This window comes from Onychostruthus taczanowskii, unplaced genomic scaffold, assembly GCF_017590055.1.
Source record: "Onychostruthus taczanowskii isolate IOZ18803 unplaced genomic scaffold, ASM1759005v1 scaffold13, whole genome shotgun sequence".
NCBI classification, from domain to species: domain Eukaryota; kingdom Metazoa; phylum Chordata; class Aves; order Passeriformes; family Passeridae; genus Onychostruthus; species Onychostruthus taczanowskii.
This window is the reverse complement of record NW_024498462.1, coordinates 7,210,623-7,231,946: the sequence shown is the minus strand read 5'-3', so window position 1 is coordinate 7,231,946 and position 21,324 is coordinate 7,210,623. Positions and strand designations below refer to the sequence as shown.

General features: G+C 42.6%; 1 protein-coding gene across 1 annotated transcript; it reads left to right on the top strand.

The window, feature by feature from the left end:
- The first annotated feature begins 619 nt into the window (after positions 1 to 619).
- LOC121331910 (retinal homeobox protein Rx1-like) lies at positions 620 to 18,197 on the top strand. Its single transcript, XM_041396742.1, has 5 exons — positions 620 to 799; positions 11,670 to 12,145; positions 12,223 to 12,268; positions 16,789 to 17,075; positions 17,972 to 18,197. Exons 1-5 carry the CDS (start codon positions 620 to 622, stop codon positions 18,195 to 18,197), a joined length of 1,215 nt encoding a protein of 404 aa, XP_041252676.1.
- Positions 18,198 to 21,324: the final 3,127 nt, after the last annotated feature.

Here is a 21,324-nt window from a genome sequence, read left to right as displayed (position 1 = left end):
TTCATCCAGTTTTGAAAGCTCAATAGACCCAATCCATTCACTTCCATAAACCAACCATGGTTTAAACCATCTCAGTGCTGGATAAAGCTGGCTTCTAATGGATTGTTGTCCACACATCAACTGTCTCCTACCTTTGAACTCACTCTACATACCTAATGCTGCACTGAAGCCCACACCAATGAATCTCAGACAGTAAATCAAAATGAGGCCATTTTAAAACTTCTATTTTTATCAGCCAGAAGGTCACCAAAATTTCTTCAGTGACATTTAGAAATCTTCATTATCCCATCAGGCACTTCAAAAACATGCAATAACATATAATTCTCTGGACACTGAGGCATGTGCCAGCACTCAAGCAGGGAACACTTAGCTCTTCTTAGGGTTCCTACACTATTTCTGCAAGGCAAGGACCAGCCCTATCCTGGCCTGGTTGCTGTTCTCTGCATATCTACTCAGGAAGCATCAGGGAACAAGGAAAACACACCATTTTCAGTGACCTCTCCCTGGAGGAAGGAGCTTTCAGTCTCCTCTACTATATAACCTGGGCAGGGCTGGCTGTCAGGAAGTATTTTTACTTTGAGGTGATTAAGTTTATGCCACATAATCTCAGTGGCAAAGGATGGCAGACAGCTATGAGTCTCTGTCAGGCATCTGGACTGGAGGAACAGGCTCAACAGAGGCAGCCAGGGTGCAGATCCACTCCACCCAGCTGGGCTGCAAGATGAGCACGCAGAGGGTGGTGTCAGCCAGAACAAGTTGTGTCTTCCAAGATGTTCACTGCGGATGTACAAGAGAGGAGGTTGTTCCAGCCCTCTGCCACTTCATCCATCCGTCTCCTTCACGCAAGCACAACTCGTTTTCTCCCTGTCCCTGAGAGTCGACACAACAGGGCAGCTGAGCCACTATCTCAGGACACTGTGGCAATCTGTCAGCAGCACTACAAGCAGGTCTGAACAACCACTGTTTTTGTGCTGGTTTGCTTCCCTCCCAGATGTCATTCCAAGTCACAGGAATGAGTATATTAAATTCCCTCTTCAAACACCTTCTGTGCATGTATTCACTCATCTTACAGAATAAAGTTGCCTCTATTACTCTTGCAGCCATCTTATAAGTTGGCCCAAATAGAGCAAGCTTCGAGAACATAAGCCCTTGATCATGGAAAACCCAAATGGCTTTTCAGGAAAATTAATTTTTTTGTGTATTCCAGCAGAAAGTCTTCACATTACTAAACTTATTTGATGGATGTTGCCAAAACAGTCAGGCTTTTCACAATGAAGGTTGCTTCTAGAAATAGGTAAATGTCCTTCATCCAAGAGCTGGGATCCCAACTTCAACAGAATAAACAGACCTTTCCTGCACCTACTAACTGCTGAAGCATTTCCTGGGCACAACAGACTCCATCAGTGACAAAGAAAAAAGGTCACTGAAGAAAGAGAATCTCAGAACAGGGTACCAACAGCAGCCAGCTTTATTACAGGGGTAAAATGACACCTTCTTGAGAGAATCCCTCTAATTCCACCAAGTCTGGGATGAGTTTTAATTCAGAATAAGGGAACAATGCTTGTTAAACCACCACAGCATTGAAATTAACATAGTTACTCCTACATGCAGATTTTCAGAACCAGAACAGTAAGCAGTGTCTTACTTGGAATTTTTAAAAGTGGCACTTAATTTTATTTTGTGTCTGTCCCTCTGTTATCTGACCCTCATGTTTCAGCACTACTTTTGCATTCATCAGCAAGGCCAGTTAAAAATTGCCTGAACTGCCGTTTGACCAAGTGCTTATCTGCACAACTGCACAACCCATACCATCAGTTAGGAAAAACAATTTTCCCTGGCTACTCGAGACAGCCTAATTACCTAATCTGACAGGTTATTAATGGTCCAAGTCAACAAAAAGTATAATGGATGCTGATAAGCATGAGCTGCCTGAACATTTGGCACGTACAACCCAGGCAGAAATCTTTACTGTGAAAAGCTGCCATTGGCCACAGGACTGAACTGTCTGATTTCTCAGGGTTTCATTTAACAGGTCTATCAACATGATAAAGAGACAAACTAGCCAGTTTAATCCATTAATGAGGACTGTGAATCAGCTGAACAGTATAAAAGATATTTATATAGCAGATTAATGTAAAAATAAATCTCTGCTCCATTTCTCAATAATTGTAACACCCTCGCCTCCATCCTAGGAAGGAGAGCAGCACATGTCCGTGTTCACCAGGAAATGGGCAGCAAGAATTATGGCAGAGACCTTGTTTATAGCACTGTCAGCACTCCCATAACTCACCACAAGTGCTGCACTATTTCATGGGTCTGTTTTAAAGATCCAGTTACTAGACTCACATGATCCCATCCGAAGCTCAGGTTTTCATTTTAAAAAGGAAAAAAAGATAGATTATTTACAGGTACTGAGACCAGTGGACAAAGGTGTTTCCTGAACAGCTCAAAGACAGAAAGTATTGAAACAGGAGCCCATGAAACCAGTTATTTATTTTAACCTCAGGGCTCTACAGGCCACTCTTTTAATCATTTGGCTACTTCTGCCTGAGGTGTAAATGCCTGGGGATAGCATCAGTGAGGCATTTAAGGACGAAAATAAATAAACAGATTTGTCCCTTAGACTTCAAATTGTAGTTAGCACATTCCAAAGCTGATAGCAGCTGGAACAACTGCACCACAAAGGCAAACAGCAGCTCACACCTCTAACACCCACAAGATCAATTTTTCACAGAAACTATTTAAATTCAATCTGGTTCACTGACTTTTTTTTAATTAAGTAGAACATCTTTTATTGTGTTTTGTTGCTCCAATTCTCTGTGAGAGCTTTCATCCACTTCTGTAGGTAATCCAGTTCTTTACTTAAGTGTCCATCTTCTACTGCTCATACAATGAAAGGGTTTAAGGAGGTTACCTGGGCAATGAATACTCCAGAAGATCTCATGCATGTTTTGAAACGTGTCCCATCATTAAGCAAAACTTCACACCACTGAAATATTTATTTCTGTATCTCTGCAAATCCCCAGCTTCGTGACAGCTGCACCTTGGAAATATATGAGACACCTACCCACTTTAACATGCTCTGGATGATGTTCCTAAGTGACTTTTAAAATCAAGATACTTCAGGGTGTTCCCCATTTACAACAGCTCATACTCCCTGAAAATAAGTCCCAGTGGCTCATTCAATGCTTGCATTGCTTAGAGTACTTTAGGGTTTCTAATCCACATAAGGTAATTATTGATTTCTTTGCATGGTTTTTCCTCTACCCAGCAGTAAAACTACAAATATCTACATAAGCATTCTGAGGCAAACTCAAACTCTTTAACTTGCAGCAAAGAGAAATGTAAAGCAGTTTTGCTTGGAACTGCCAAGTGAGCCACATCAAAAACATAATCTTTCATTAATGTTAAAATTTTTCACCACTATTGTGGTTTAACCCCAGACAGCAACTAAGCACCACAGCCACCCAGTGGAATGTGTAAAAGAGAAAGTAAATTTGGGAATACCATATTTCATATGAAAGCAAAAGCTGTACACACAAGCAAATCAAAACAAGGAGCTCATTTCCCACTTTGCCAAGGCCTGCAGGTTCTCAGCATCCCCAGGACAGCAGGGCTGCATTACATATACAGTGACTTGGGAAGACACACACCATCACCCCGAATGCCCCCCTTCCTCCTTGTCCCCCAGATTTCTGAGCTGAGCATGAGCCCTGTGCTCTGGGGCCTCCCTGGGCTCAGCTGGGCTCGGCTGTCCTGGCTGTGTCCCCTCCCAGCTCCTTGTGCTCCCCCAGCCTCTCGCTGCTGGGCTGGGCTGAGGGGCAGGGAAGGGCTCGGCTCAGGGTAAACCCTGCTCAGCAGTAACAAAAACATCTCTGAGTTACCAGCACTGCATCCAGCACAAACCCAAACCATGGGCCAACTCCTGTAAAGAAAATTAACTCTATCCCACCTTCTCAAAATCCCACTAAATCTAACCAACAGCAATGGCTCTTACTGTCCACGAGACTATTGGTGACATTGGATGATAGTGGAGGCTGCACACATTTAATGGGCACAATTATGGTCAACAGAGAAGGGAAGTCATGATATAACCTGCAGAATATTATTAGCCTGTTTAGGCAGTGATACCATCATTCCTTAAAACTATTATTGGGCCAAAACCACAGTCGTTCTGTGGCGTTAGTTCTGCATAATTGAGCTAGATCTGCTTCTCTTTTCCTGTAACTGTGTAACACCAGTTACATCTTTAACAACTACATAATTACTCACTTCTCTGATATTCCTCACTTGCCTCTCAGTAACTTCAAGATCAGACTTTGCACCAGTTCACAACTGCAGGGTACCTGGGGGTCCTGGAGCTCTGGGCACTCCCACGTGTGTGTGTGCAGTAACACTGCAGCCCATGGCAAAGACATGAAGCTAAACATGAAAAAATAGTGAAGACCCCTTCAAAACCAGGCTCCTCACCCTGCAGATGACTTTGCAAAATGCTTCACTATAAAGTTTAAAAAAATTCTTCCCTGAGGGTATAAATATTTCCAGAAAAACACATTATCACAAGTGGCATTATGGAGCCCAAGAAAATGCAGCATCTTGACAGAGGTAGAGAAACCTGCAGTAATCTGGGGTTCTCTGTTGCTATTCCTTTTCTCATCTCTAGAGTGCACATAATTTCTACCCATGGGATCAGTATCTTTGCACATCTTATGTAAACATTTTGTAAAATCTAGGACCAGGCAGGCTAATGGATCACAAAATGAATGCATTTTCTGCTATTGGATCACAAACCTAAGAAGAAGTAAGGGAAAGGGAAAAATACACCAAATACACCAAAGAAGTAATAGAAAGGGGAAGACACACCAAATGGCAGAAAGATCTGCAGGAAGTGATGTAAAAATTTATCTAGTGTGAGGTAAATATTCCTAAGCTATTCTTTCATGTAAAAATCAATCAAGAGAGCATATACCTAACTGTATTTCACCATTCTGCATTCCCTGACTATTGGAAAGCTATGATAAAATCCAACATTTAGCCTTGCTTGAGAAAGCTATTTGCTTCAGGTCTGTGTTTTGACCTAAGAAAACCTTTTACTTTCACACCACTTCGGATAACATCAGAAATCTCACTTTATTCTGTCACAAGATGCTAAGTAAAACCAACACATTCAACTTCCCGCACTGTGGCGGGCAGTTTTTCCCCAAACTTCCTTCACATTTCTACATGTGCCACAAGAGGGAGCGCAGAGTTCACCTTCCTTAAGCTCTGCCAAAGAAAAGGTAAAGTGCTCGGTGCAGTCATAAAGTGTGACCCAAGTCAGCCTAGGAGTTGAGAGTGGTTTTGTACAGCACATCGGTGCTCAGAAAAAGAACAGGAACAGGTTTCTTCTTTGAGAATGTTACCTCACATTCACACTGCTGCATTGCTCTCTTCAAAGACAGCCAATGCTGCAGATTTCGTCTGAAGAAGAGAGACACAGGCTGATGCCACAGGAGGGTAAAATCAAGGCAATCCTGATGGGAAGAAGCCTCCAGGCTCATCAAAGCTATGTGATTAGGATATTTGGAAGAAATTGATAAGCCTTTCCTAGCATATCAGATATACATGCAGGAGAAGGGAGAGACGAGGAAAATATTCCCTTCTGACAGCACATACTGCTACTAATGGCAGCACACTGTGACTTCTCATTAAAACACTACCAGAAAACAGCTCCCAAAAAAAAACCCTGAACCTCCTTTTCTGCAGCACACATTAAAAAAAAAAAAAAAAAAAAAAAAAAAAAAAAAAAAAGAAAAAAAAAAAAAGAGGGAAAAGCTCGCAGTACAGGAAGGTCTGATTCGCATTGTACTTTCAGTCATGAATGAGCAGCAGAACTCCTGTGGTCAGAAACCTGTGCTACAATCCTGCAAGCCAAGTCAGACTCTGTACTTCAATAAATCCACACAAGGAGTTTCCAAATCACTCCATTACCAAACACAGGGCTTTCTGATGTTTAAAAAGACAAAGTGATTAAGTAAAGCAACCTAAAAAAACAGGGAAGGAACCTCACTACAGTCACATTTGTTTTGTACTAACATCCAGAGTATTACTGAATGGCTATGAGCACATGGATACATTAAAAGAACTGTATCTCTACAGACTATCATATATTGACTGACTACTTCACTTACACTTTTGTTATAGGAACAGATACAGATGCTGTGGATTTCTACAATTATGCCTCCTATAAAATTTCTAGTGTACTAAAGAGGGTATATTAAAGGGAAAATTGGATAGTTCAGTCAATAAGGCTGAAGATGGATAACCACTTTTATATAGAGAACTGTCCAAATTTCCTTCACTATTCTACCTCCCGATGCCTCAAATATCCATAAGGGCAGTAGCAAAATTTTTATAAATACTAGGATGAAACAACAATTACTTACTATATTTGCAGAAGATTGAGACACAGATAACACAGAGATTGTAGCAGAACCTCTCCTGCACATTACTGGACAGCTCACAACTCTTTGAAGTTTCCTGACTTCAGTCCCTGTCCATAAAGTGAGTTGGAATTATTATTGGGAAGAACTGGATAGCTCCGTATCTGCATAAATGAACACCAGAGGACCTCAAACAATACTGAAGAACACACCTGGTAAAGATTTGTTTCTAAAATAATCATGGCAATATAGAAAAAAAGTAATCAGAAAAATTTTCCAGTGGTCATTTTGAAACTAACACAAGATCATATTTAGGGCTTAAAAAGGGAACGTCTGTAGCGTGTTTTTTATGGGTATAACACATTTTACTATTGTGAATGGGTAAACATCAGCTGTGTTTATTCTAAATATTATTCTAAACAGACCCAGCTTTCCCAGAGATAATTTAATAGCAATGAGTGTGTGACCATTCCAATTTCACATATGAATAAATGATGCACATAGAAGTAGTGATTTGTTGTCAAGGGCCAGCAAAGGAAGAAGTAATGTGGTCCTCCAAGTCTAGTCCAACATTCATAGTCAGCCCCTAAAAAAAGTAATTTGAAAAAAAAAGTAATTTTCACCCTAGGAATATGTAAACATGATAGAGGACAGACACCCCTCAGAAACAGTAAAATATCAACCCTTAAACAGAGATTAAAAATGTATTTTTAGTCTATTATCTAGCACTTTCTAAGAAAAAACAAATTATATTTGCATATATTGCAAATATATGCAAATATTGCATCCTTTTTACTTATTCTTGGTCTTCTGGGATCCTAGGTGCTACCAGTGTTTTGCTCCATAAATGCAAAGTCTAGAAACTTTGAGATGTTAAAACATACTCTTTTTTGACCTTATAGAAGAGACGAGAGCCTCATTTAATTGTGACCCCAAAGGGGTGGCTTTAGCAGATCCAGTAAATATTAATTTATCATTACAGCACTGCTAGAGGTACCTGTGCACCAAGGAGCTCTTCACCAAAGGGTTTGAGAAATAGTGCACTACAGCAGTTGCTGAGAGGACACTCACTGCAGGGTGTTTAGGTCGTTCCAGGTATCTTGCAACACTTTCATGTCACTTCAACAGGACCCCCTTACATGCCAGCCTTTCAAGAATAATCTATCTCCTCCAACAACCAGCTGCACAAAGGGAAGACTGAGGCTCTCAGTTTATTTGTCTGCATAAAATCAAAGGTCAGAGAGGGGGAAGGAAGAGATCTGAAAGTGAGACTGCCAAGAGATTTGGATGGGGACACAAGAGAGGGACAGCTGCTCCAGGCGGGTTGGTCAGAGTGAGCACAGTGACAGCAGGGTCTGCCATCTCAACACAGTGCCTTCTCCACAGTCAGCAACATTCCAATTCTTATCTTATTCTTCTTTCAACTAATATTTTATTGTGCTTTTGAATATGCAGCACAGAAAGGAAAGCTGAATTGCCACGTACTGCACACACATTCTTTTCCGAGCAGTCACGTATGCCTAATCAGCAAAAAGCACTTACATTATTTTCACAAGTTATTAACTGAAATGGGAAACCAGCTTACTGTGGTTCCATTACAAAAGAGTTACTGCACTCTGGTGCAGCTGATATAATAAGTATCAATTGGCTTGAGAGAAACCAGCTAAGGCTGTACCACAACATTCAGTCTTGCATTTCCCCAGTATTTACTTGATTGCCACACACAATCTAGATCTAATCCCATAAAATGAAAGAGAGGTGCTGATCTTCAAGTTCATGCAGATCTTCAGGCCTCTGTGTAAAACAGAAACAGAATGAGAAAACAGTTCTGTTAATAAGAATATGAACAATCCAAAGAGGTATACTGGTATTAAAGGTTCTCAGCATTTTTCATCTGCTTCCTAGGACATCAGCCACAGTCAATGCAGAGCTGTCATCAGAATCACTTCTGCTTTACCCAAGTTTTGCACTTAATTCTCAAGTTAGTAGCTATTTTCCTCCTTCAAGCCAATAAAGATCCATGCCAAGCTATCAAATCAACTCCTTGGCCATGCTCAAGAAATTTTTCCTGTTAACCTCATCACATATTTCATCTCAAAACTTTTTTTTAATGTAGATATGGAAAGGATTATTTTCTAAGCCTAAATATTAAACTTCATTAACATATATATTTAAGGCAGTATAAGAATGCTGAAATACATTATCAAACTGCCAAGAGACATTTCAAGCACAGCAAACACCAGTGCCCCTTATGCAGTTGGAGCTCTGCTGTCATGCACAAACAGATGCATATTCTTCCCTTCATCTTTCAAACACTCCATGGACAAGGTCAACTTTATTATTCATCTGTCACATTTCACTTTGTATGGGAGCCAAAGAAAACCAAGAAAGCAGTAGCAACAAGGTTGGTTAAACACAAAGTAATGAAAAAGCATTTAAATCACATTCTTTTTAGGCATTTTCAATGGCATTATGCAGCAACTATGACATAGGTTGCTCAGCTCACAACAAGACACAATACAAACCCAAAATAACAACTCAAGCATCAGTCAGCAGTGTAAACGTGGGCTGCCTGAGAATATCTGAAAAATACAAATATATTGTGGCTTGGCTTTGGCTAAACCAAGTTGCCTACCAAGCTGCTGTCTCCCCTCTTTGACAGGGAGGGAAGAAAAAAGGATGAAAATAATAACAGATTAAAATAAGGACAGTTTAATAATGCAAAAGCATAGGCCAGGCACAGAAGCAAAAGAAGACAAAAGATTTATTCTCTATTTCCCATTAGCAGATAATGTCCAGCTACTTTTTGGGAAGTAGGGCTTCAGCCCATGCAGGCAGCTGTTCTAGAAGACAAATTTCATAATAATAAATGTCCTACAGCCTTTTCCCTTAGCCTTTATTGCTGAGCAGACCTCATATGCTCTGGGATACCCCTTTGCTCAGGTGGGTCAGCTGTCCTGGCTCTTCTCCAATATGGGTCCCTTCCACCACAGGCTGCAGTCCTCCAGGAACAGACTGTTCCTCAGTGGGTCCCCATGGGGTCACAAATTCTGCCAGCAAACCTGCTCCTGCACTGGCTCCCATAGGTTCATAAACTCCTTTGGCTACATCCACTGCTGCAGGGGTTCTCCCTGGACTGCAGGTGGATCTCTGCTCCACCATGGACACCCACAGGCTCCAGGGGCACAGCTGCCTCACCACAGCTTTGCACCACAGGCTGCAGGGGAATTTCTGCTCTGGCACCTGAAGAACCTCCTGCCCTTCTTCTTCACTGACCTGGGTGTCTGCAAAGCTGTTCTTCTCATATTCTCACTCCTCCCTCTGGTTGCAGCTGCTGTTGTGCAGGTTTTTTCCTCTTCTTAATTCTGTTGTCCCAGAGGTGCTTCCAGCATTGCTGATGAACTCAGCTTTGGCCAGCAGTGGGTCCATCCTGGAGCCAGCTGGCACTGGCCTGTCGAATGTGGGGAAAGGTTCTCACAGAAGCCACCCCTGCAGCTCCTCACAGAAGTTTTGTCTGCTGTTGTTCATGGATTTGGTTTGTATGAAAGACAGAAGTAACAAAAATTAGTCATTAGTCCCTTCTGGCTCTTGGGAGATCCCACTGGAATTCCTGGGTGTGCTCTCCAAGATGCAGGGGCTTCTCTTTGACCATAGACAAATGTGCAACTGTAACATCCAGGATATTCCTTATGAAGTTCTGACAGTTTCTTTAGTCAGAGGAAATTAGATCACTCAAATCTTGTGTCCTGGAGTTGACAGCATTTGGTCCATAGGATGCACAGAATCATTGTTTTTCCCAACACAAATGAGTCCCTAGGCCTTTGAACACAATTAAGGTTGAATGTGGCAGACTGAGCTTTAGAATGTAGGATCAGGATTTAAATAGGGCAATAAATAGAAAATGTCAAATAAACACCATGTTAGAAAAACCCACTTTCTGTAAATGTTACCAGAGTCATCTTTCATACAAGCACCTTACTTTTTCAAGAGTTAGCATCACAAGGTGCGGCCCCAAACCTTCTCATAGAGGATGCCACAGGAATAGGTTCACAAAGGTATTGCTCCAGGCCAAACCAAATGGTAGTGAAAGGAATGAAGTCAAGGTCTGAGTCAAAGAAGAGCCCTGCAGCAGAACAGAGAGCCAGCAAGGAGTTCTGTCAGTACAAAGATAGAACCACTAAAGCAGTCACACAGCCCCAGTAAGGTAGGAGGAGAGAAGGAAAAACTGGGAAAAAAAATGCCTGTGGGCTGCAATGCCAGGAGTAACCAAAAGATTTTTGACAGGACACAGAGTCAGGAAGCATTTCTGCACTGACAGCCTCTATGTCTTCAGCTGGAATACAAACTAATATGTAAACTTGTAATAATGTAAACTTGATATGAAGACACAGAACACAAAACCACTCTTGTTTCAAAACTTAGATATAAACACAGAGATTTTTAAATTTTGCCTCATTTCTAATCTAAATTTTTCTGGCTTCAGCTTTCAGCCACTAGTTTTGGGGTTTGGGGGTTCTTAGCCCTTTTCTGCTGCACTCTCTGCAAGACTCTCTAGAAAGTAGTATCTCATTCTCATCCCCCAAAATCAAGATCTCAGGCTCAAGTCATTTTGTCATCTCATTTATGACAGTCTCTATCAGTACACCACAGTAAGATCACCGAACTGCTGGAAGTCTCCCTGTACAGGAAATCGTTTCCAGGCCTCCTGTTGAGGAACCATTGCTGTAACTGCACCGACAACATAATTACAGCAGGAGTGGAATTAAGAGATCTCCAGGAAAAAGGACTCCGTCTTGCATGGGTTTGTGCACTTTCCCTTCACCTGCTGGCACACGGTACTTTGCAAGGTCAGCCTTAAAAAGCTGAATTCAACAAGTGTAAAGTCATGAAGAGCAATAAAGGTAAACACCAGCGACTCTTCTCCCTCACTCCTGGGTCTCAGCCGGGTCCCTCAGCCCTCAGAGGGACCCATCCGCAGCTCTCGAGGAGCCGGGCACCGGCACAACTTCCCCGCTTCCGCCCCGCGCCCCCGAACGAGGCTTCCAAAAGTTCCCGCCGGGCTGCGGGAGCGGAGGGAGCGGGCGGCACGGCCCCAGGGCGGTGAAGGGCCGTGGGGAACGGGCGGTGAACGCCTCCGTGCCCGCCCGGGGGAGGCGGCCCGGCGCTGCGCGGGGAGCGGGGCACGGCGCGTCCCACCCCCGGCCTTGACGCCGCGCGCTAATGAAATGCTAATGCCGGGGCGCGCAGCCGGGCGCTGCCCGCGCACATAAAACGCGGCGCGGCGCGGGGCCCTGCCCGCAGCCATGCAGAGCGCGGCCTCCGCCGCCCCGCCGGCCCTGCACCTCCTCACCTCCTACTTCATCGACAGCATCCTGGGCCGGGGCCCCGCCGCGGGCCGGCACGGTGAGGGGCGGCGGGGAGGGCGGCGCGGTGACAGGTGGCCCGCTGAGGGGCGGCGGGGTCGCTCCACGGCCGGCCGCCCCAGTAACTCCGCGGTTGTCTCCCGCAGGCGCGGAACGCGCGGAGACGCCGCGGCCCGGCCGAGCGCGCAGCCCCGCGGGGGAGCCGCAGGCGGAGGAGCGCGAGGAGCGCCCGCCCGGCCCCGAGGCGGCGGGTCCGGTGAAGAGGAAGCAGCGGCGGTACCGCACCACGTTCAGCACCTTCCAGCTGGAGGAGCTGGAGCGCGCCTTCTGCAAGTCGCACTACCCCGACGTGTTCACCAGGTAGCGGCGGGAGGGGCGGGCGCGGCCGGGCCGGGCGGCGGGCGAGCTCCGGCTCTAACTGAGCGCTCTTCCCGCAGAGAGGAGCTGGCCCTGCGCCTTGACCTGACGGAAGCCCGGGTGCAGGTGAGTGCCGGAGGGGACGAGGGACAAGAGAGGGTTGAACACGGAGCGTTTTCGCTCGGGTTCAGCCGGGCGGGAGGGGAAGAGCGGCGGTGCCGCGTCCTGTCCGCGGCGGGTGGTGCTGAAGGGACGGAGCAAGCGGCGCGTTACCTCCGCGGCGGGGAAGCGGCGGCTCGGCGACATTCCCATGCTGCGCTTCACTCCCGCTTGTGCTGCCGCCTTCATGGGTCGAAAGGCAGGAATAAAAAAGGATAAATTAGGCTGTTTACAGAAAATGAGGGGTTCTGTGGGGTATTCGAAGTTATTTACTGAGGCTGCAGAGTTAGCTTCCTTCTCTTGGTCTAACTTAGCTCAATAAAACTAAAAACGCTTCTTAATGACCGGATAAAACAAATGAAATATGAATTTGACATTCATATATGACAGTCAGAGAATCCTGACAGGTCCTGTCCCAGAGAATTTTATGTCCAGCTGGGCTGTGATTGCAGCAATGCCTGTAGAACTTCAGCACACTTAGACAGACACTAATTCCTTGTAGGCTGCAGTTTGCTTAAACTGCAAACGACTCTTAGTAACTTTTTCTGACTCTATGAACTCTTCCTTAATAATATCCCTTAAAAATCCTTTTTTTAGATTCATCTCTTGATAACCTAGAAATCCCCTTTTTATACAGAAATTATAACCTAAAAAAAAATATAAACAAATAAAAAAGTTGTTTCAAAAGGTGTGAAGACTTTCAAGTATTTATAAGCTGCAAATGACAATTGTACTAAATTTGGCTTGTGCTGTAGATCAGATATTGACTGTTCCAGCACAACTCTGGGTATGTGCCTACTTGTGAAAGACTGAGAACTGGTGCAGCTGCTCAATGTGACAGTCCTGCTTACTGCTGCATAGCTTTGATACTGTTAATGCCAGATCCTTCTTTGAATACTATGTCATTACTCCAGTCTCTGGATCTGTGATGGTTCACACCACACTTACAGTCTGTAAAACTGTAACTTTTTTAGCTTTTTATTTTAATAGGCACCATCTTCAAAAAAGGCATTAGAAGTATGAATGGTACTGTATAATTGACTCAAAGAACACCTAGATGAGCTTTTTAGCTCTCTTTTGTGGACTTGAGGGAAATTATGTATCCTCCACTCTTCCTAACACCAACAATGACTAAAACCTCCAGTCACTGACATCCCCCAGTCTCTGACAATTGCACATGGCATCCAACAATGAAAAAGACATGGGTGAAAAGTTGTTACTTTAACTGTTACTATCAAATTCCCTTTGTGGGGTACATACTCTGTAGAGCCTGTGAAGGAATGGTGCAATGGTCCATGGCAAAGAGGAACTCATCTCCTAATGACTCATCTAGGAAAAAAAACCAAACAAAACCAAAACATTTGTTTGATGGAGCCAAAAAGGAATTAACAAGAAAATTAACAAGAGCTGATGCATCCCCAGGGGATGGAAGGAACAGCAAAGAGCTGTTCCTGGTACATCTTTGCCTCCTTAAACTGTTAGGTCTTAACACAAGTGTCCTGAGCATGGGGCACAGAGTCAGCACAGCTGTTCAGTGTGAGCCTGCAGTGCACAGAGCCAAGCCCCAGCTCCCACCCCGTGGAAAACTGGGCTCAGCCTGGATGGAAGGGGATGGGTAGGAATGACAGTGATGTACTGAACTTAAACCACCATAATTACCAAATAGTTTGTCCATGCTCATAGTTGCTCTGTAAGGCATCCTGTGTGAAATGAAGACTTCCAACCCTCTCCCATGGTACCTGGATAAATCACTTGACATGGAAAGTGGCATCTCTTTACTTAGTCACATGTAAACTCAAGAAATTAATCTTACCCAATGCAGTCAGACCATTTCTTGACCTCAGTGTGCTTTACAAATGGAGGTTTGCTTGTCTGGGGAGAAACCAGCTGAAATGGGTACCAGCCACTGCATTGTTACTCCTCTGGCCTTTTGAGTCTCACATAAAAATGAACAAATAAGAAAAAAACCTGGCATGAATATATGCTCAGTCCATCATCATTTCAAAGAGTTCTCCTTCATCCAACACCCCCCTTATTTACTTTTATAGAATAAGGGAGAATTCCTTCCCAATAAGATTCCTTACCTTGGGAAAGAGGTAGTCAGAGAGTCTGCAAAACCTTTTCACAACCTGGACCCATGTTGGGATTGCTCTTCAATAGCATTTGCATCTGTTGTTGCCATTCATGTTTCTCATTATTCACATTGTTAGGATGGGAAGAAAATAAGAAGAAGTTAAAGGAATCTTTTATCTTGTTTAATGTGAGGGGTAAAAAGTTTCATGGGTATTTCATTGCCATAAACTGCATCAGTTTTAAAACACTGGCTTACAGATATAACTGATCAAGAAATCCTTGTCATATTTTCTCATTATGATCCTCTTATTCACTTACAGCAGAAACATGATACAGTTATGCACATCTATGTATCTTTCTAGCATCATTAGGTATTACATCAATTAAATAGGATACATTTTTACAGAAAATTTCAGCAAGAAAGCAATCAAATTTTACATGCTCACATTTTCCTTTATAAAAGACCTGAATCTCTTGTCAGACATGCATGATGCTACTAATTGCAAATATAATCTGGGCAATATTTAGCATGCAATTCAAAACTTGATGGTTTAAAACTCATTCTTGAGTATTAAGTAATACTTTTTTCTAGAGTATTTTGCCATTGATATTACAGTCATAAAAATCTTAAGACTGGTATAGCAGTTTCTGTTATGGTTAGTTTGTCACTTCAGAAGTGTCTGAAAATAGAATAAAGGCAAGTTAAGGCTTTTATTGGAAGCAAAGGAAAACTGCTTAACAAATATTTCAAGATGACTTATCTGAATGTTAATGACTATAAAGTGTGCAGTTAATTTTGAAAGCTGTTTGTCATGTCAGTCTAAGGTATGAGGCATTGGTCTACTCCTGTTGCCACTTGAACTGATGGGTTTGTACCAACAAGGAATGGAAAGCCAGCTTTTTTCTAACAGTAATTATTAGATATCTGTGCTGCTATTTCCTTCCAGTTTGAGAAATACAAAATCTGAGAGACAATTAAATTTCGGAGTTAAGCCCAAAATTACCTGTAACATTAAAAAAAATATATTTTGTCAAAGTGCATGTCTGAGTGATCAAATGGATTTGCTTTAGGACGGAGAAAACAGAAAAGCAGACATTTAATTTTGTGTTAGGCTTCTTTATGAAGAACAGATTGAAGAACAGTGCTAAGATTTAGTAAGAACTGAACACCCTTGCAGCATCTATCCTTTTTAGGAAAGGCTGTATCTGCATATCTCAGTGTGAGACAATTATTGCCTTTTCAGCTGGATATTTTTCATAGACAACACTAAACTTTTGAGTTGGTGGTCTTCTCCTGGGAGATCTTAGGTAAGCTCCACTTACAAATATTTGAGATTCCTGGTTAACAGGGATTTAAATTAATGTGATCCCAGTAATTTAGTTTTCCTTACCAGACCCCTGTCTTGGACTAACACTGATGGAGTATCTCGTCCTCACTGCCATGCAGGCATAGCTGCCTGGCATTTCACAGGTTCAAATATCCCTTGTAAAACATCTGACTATTGAAAGCTGATGGTTCCTAGAGGAAAAACCAAATAATGAGTCTTGCCACTCAAGAATTTCAAGTACCAACTTCAAAATCTTGATGTTCTGATTTTCTGCTGAGTGCCCCTCCCTCTGCCGACTGCCTGTGAGCGAGACAGTTCTGTGCTACACACTAAATCTGAGGGTGCAAATCCCTCTGCAGGAGAACAGCAGCTTTCCAGTGTAAATACACTGCATGCAATGGAAGGACCAGCACAGTACTGCTTCAGGTGGATCCTGAGAACCCCAGGACAAGGGCTTTGAAAGAGTCAATTGTGTCTCTGTCAATTGATAGAGAGAAACAGCATCAGGCTCGGGACAGCAAGGCTGGGGATCAGCACTGGGTGTGTGCAGGGCTTTTCTCCCACACACACTTCATGACATTCAAGCACCTGAAGGTAAGTTACACTGCTGGAAATGGTCATAGGGCATGGCTGAGGTAAAGCAATCTGAGTCCCTCAAAACCTGGTTTTTAAATACTGCAGATGCTATTTAAAACTTCTGGAAAACAATTTTTGCACTGTATTATAATTGCCACCTCTTGAATGGCTTTGTTGAAATTTAACTTTCAGTAAATAGGTTATGAAAGGAAGAGTGATGATCATTTTTAGTAATTGCTCTTGCGTTTCAGGTGATAGGTTAATAAATGACAATGGTTTTAAAACATTTGTGACTCTTCAGTCAGAGACTAGTCAAATTTACAATATTGAAAAGTGATTTATTTTGTAATAAACCCACTAAGGCCTTTATGAAAAGATCTTTTATGTTAAGGAAGTGGGGTTTGGTTAAACAGTAATTATTTTTTCATCCATATCAATACATGCTGTAATAGCTGGTAAGACAAACTGCAGAGTAAGTTCAGCTAATGCCTTTATAATTTCTTATTGAAGGTCTGGTTCCAAAACAGAAGAGCAAAGTGGAGGAAACGTGAAAAAAATGAAATTCTGGGGACTGTTCCGGGAATCTCCTTAACTCACCCACTTGGTCTCTTTTTGGATGTTCCACTGGGTCATTCTCCCCTCCTAGATCACACATGGAGGTCAATGCCTCTTTCAACATTGGCTGTGCCGTCCATGTCCCCAGCTTTTAGTCCTTCAACCTTAGGGCCATTTGGCCTCAGCAGTCTTACCTGGACTTCACTCTTCAGAAATCCTATATTAAATCCACATTTTGGCAGGTATAGAATAATTTTCTTTTCTCTAAATTTCAAAACTGTTAAAAATGCTGCTTTTATATTATTTTGCTACTTGCATGTCCTCAATAAACTTACTAAAACAGGTTAGCTCCTGTGTAGGCTCACTTGATTAGGAATAGCTAGATTTGGGTTTAAGTCATGCTAATAAAATCCTAATGTGTAGTTGCTTTTTGAAGACAAATTGTGCATACTTACTGCAGTTTTGGTCTCACTGAACTCTAGTCTTCGTACAGACTGCTGTGACCTGTGTGGCTGCAGCTCCATCCTTCTCACTCTCTCAAGTATAAATACATTATATATAAAATATGTAAATACATTATATATTATATGTAAGTATATACATATATATATATGTAAATAGAAGATAGCACTCTTGCTGAAATTGGATCTTGTATCTTAGTACTACATTAACAGACAAACGCTTTTCACATGGAATCAATTGATCTGAACAAATTGTCTGCACAAACAGCAATATAAATTGGCCTTTTTATGAGGTGGCTTATTGCTTTCACAGAACAGGCTGATCTACAGCATCCAAGGTTTGTTTAGAAAGAATTTCACATGAGGGGTTAAGCAAAGGGTTGCTAGTTTAGATATCTGCATGCCATGTCTCATTATCTCTTGCTCATTTTATTTAAAAGTATTTTGGTTTTTTATTTAGGGTGGGGTTTTCTGCTTGGGTTTTGGTTGCTTTTTTTTTTTTAAGGGCAAGCCACTATACTGCAGAATAAAGCTTAAAAAAATGTACATTTGGATGAAATTGGGAATTTTGGAACTTTTTTTCCTAATACTTTGTTGGGGGGAAGCTGCAACTCAGTAAGTATTTGTTCTCCAAAACAATTCTTAATTTGGGTAATATTGACTTCTTTCAAATACAGGTTTCTCAATGCTTTAAATCCTCTCGTGACAACAGCTTCAGTACTAATGAAAGCTCCTGGACCCCCGTCAGACCCTGTTCTCACTGCCTTCACTGATCCAGCAGCAGTTGAAAGGAAAACGTCAAGCATTGCAGCACTAAGACTCAAAGCGAAAGAACATTCAGCACAAATCCCTCAATTAAACCTCATCTCCAGTCTTACAAACACTAACAAAGAACTTTGTTAGGAGCTCTCCCACAGACTACAGCCACGGAGAGGAAAGTGAATGCCTTCTCCAATAAGTAGCTCTCATTAGAGAGACACATTTGAAAAAAGAAAACACACACACACACACAGAGAGCTGTATTTCCTGCAGCTTCGGTAACAGACTGAAAGGAAATAAACCTGCTAAATATTGTTTTCCTTCATTACAACATGAAATCAGGCAGTAAATTGGTTTGTATAATTTCTTGCACTGCAGAAGCAGAAGCAGGAACTATCTCATCTGTGTAAATCAGGCTAACATATCTGAAGCTTTGAAATCACCGAACTCACCAGAAGCTAGTCCAAAGGCTCAAAATTCTTTGTAGGAATAACCACTTTTCTAAGCAATTCTTAACTTCTCAGGAGGAACTCTTACATGCAGTACTTGAGAAGCAGTGCACAGTTATTAACTTGGAGACCATGCTTCATGTTGAAGTGCAAATGCCAGTGAAATATTGCATTCTAGACAGACTTAGCAGGAATGAGATGGGGACTATTTTCAGTATGGGCTTTTGATTCAGAACTAGGTTAGTGTAAAGAGTACCTTGTTTCAAATTTTTAAAAAGTTTCCTTTATGTTCAGGGTGTCAATGTCTTAACTAAGAAAGTTTAACCTCTGTACATGAACTGTATCCTGTGAAAGTAGGTTAGCAGTGTGCAGTAAATTGTCTGTAGGTCTCTGTGTATGTATATACATGTCAATCAGTAGCTTATAGCTGTAAATATGAGGTTGCTGAATACTTTTAGCAAGATTTCTGGCACACCTTACCAGGCCAGTAAGTTAACAGTTTACTTGTATATTTTGAGACATTTCATGCTTTGAGTAGTTTCAGAATGTAAATGAGTACTCAATGTGACGTGTTAAATTCTTCCTTGGACCAATGTTGAAATGAGTGAAAACAGAGGCCTTACTGAGCATAAGTCTACAGTCCATCACAATCCTGGACTCCATGACAGGTCATTTTAAAGTCTTTGCTGAACTTCCCCATCCAGGACCAGAGGCAAGTATCTTCATTCATGTGCATGACAGCTCCTGCCAGAGCTGGGAGCTCCACCCAGCACACCGAGCCACTCCAGCATGAGTGTGGGAACTGCAGGGTTGGACAGCAGGGTTGGCTCCCAGGACTTGGAATTGAGAACTTTCCACAGGTCTGATGCTTTAGTACAAAGTGAGGATATGTAGTATCCTCCTGGTGCTGTTGTGAAAAGTGAGGACAGGTCACCATATGCTCCTTTTGCAGCTCACTCGCCTACCTCACAGGGCTGTTGTGAGGACTCATTAAACAAACACGACACTGTACAAATGGAAGAGTTATACAAGTGCTAATTTTTGCTTCACAGCAACAAAAGAAAGGCCAATAGTTAGCTGCACATGGAGATCACCTTTCCCACACCTGCAGCAGAGGTCCAAGCAAAATCTGTTCCTGTGGTTGATGGGACAGCATAGAACTCCTGCACTTAGGCTGCCTGTTTTCTCAAACTGTCCTCAAACACAATTACACTGAAAAGATTTTGTGTATTTCAGAACTTCTTTCTCAAGGCAGCTCTAGGCCTACTCTTAAAACTACACAGTTGAGTTCTCAGCTAGAGTTTGAGGTGCAGAGCTCCAGCTACATCACTGCTGCTTCTGGAGACTGCACCGAGCTTGTAGTTAGCTCCAGGACAGAGAAGGAAGTTTGCTGGGTCAAAGACAAACACTCATCACTTTCCACTAGAGTGGAAATATTTCTATTGGGCTCACAGACCTCATTGGTAGCACAGGCAGGAGCAGGTGGTGGTGTTTCAGCTGTTGGGAAAAGCAGAACCTCTCACACAAAGTTTGAGTGTGTTTCTTCCACAAGAGCTATTTGCTTCCACCAGTCCACTCTCATGGTCCAGGCTGCCAACTGGCAGCACAACACAGTATCCACTCAAGTGTTGAGTTTGTTCCAAATAAACCTTTAAAGTAGGTTAATGGCTTGAAAACTGTCATTACACAACTCCTGTTCTGTACAAGCTTCTGTGGTATCTTTCCTTGCCACAAGTGTCTCTCTCTTGCAATGCAGAGAGGTTCTGCAGGAAAGGAGACTCACTGTTTCGTTTAAAGTAGCAGAAACTGTCCTGCACTTGCCATAAGTCATTAAGAAAATAACTCTGCAATAATAATAAAACCTGGGTATTTTTGCCAGATTATATTCATAGACAAGTTCACCAGAAGCAGCATGTGAAAAATAAGAACTGAAGGCTGATGTAGTACATGGCATGAAATAGTAGGCCCTGTGTTATCACCAAAATCTTCATCACTGACCAGAGGGCCACAGATATCTCACTCAGGTATGGGGGAATCAAATTCACAAGCTACATTTCAGCAGTTACATCAGAGATAACATTTATCTATCAACAAAGTTTTTCCAATAGTTATGGTTAGAAATCATTTCAGGGACAGCAATTAAACACACAGAGGCAAGTAACTTCATTCATGTGCATGACAGCTCCTGCCAGAGCTGGGAGCTGCTACTTCCACCCAGCACACCGAGCCACTCCAGCACGAGTGTGGGAAGTGCGGGGTTGGACAGCAGGGCTGGCTCCCAAAACCTTGTCAGTTTGGGTGTTGCTCTGTCCTAATTCTCCTTAAAAGAGGGCACGCTTCTCCAAGACATCCTCCTCTCCTGCTGAGACCACAGCCTTCTGGGTACACTCCCCTGCCAGCTGTGAACTCCTCCCAGTGTCACACTTGGCCAGGACTGTCTCCTTCAGTGCACACTTCTGCATGGCTCTGCAGCTTCAAGCCACTGTGCCCAATTTGACACATGGCAGAATAGCAAAGGTAAGTGTATTGCCTGCTCTGTTCCTGGTTAAGGAGAAGTTGTCATCCCTGTGCTATCTGGGCAGGAGCCAGTGTCTGCAATCATCAGCAGTTCCCAACGGGTATAGGTAGAGAACACAGCTTCCTGATGTGTCAGATGGGTTTACTTTGAAATTAAGAGCTTTTCTTTAAGGTGATTTCATTTTTTTCTGCTTTAACGAGTCCTTCCAAGAAATTTCCATTCTTCCATGTGATTTGAACTCCAGCTGTGAGAGCTAATGGTATTATGAAAATAAATATGCAGGGTAACACTTGAAATCAGCTTA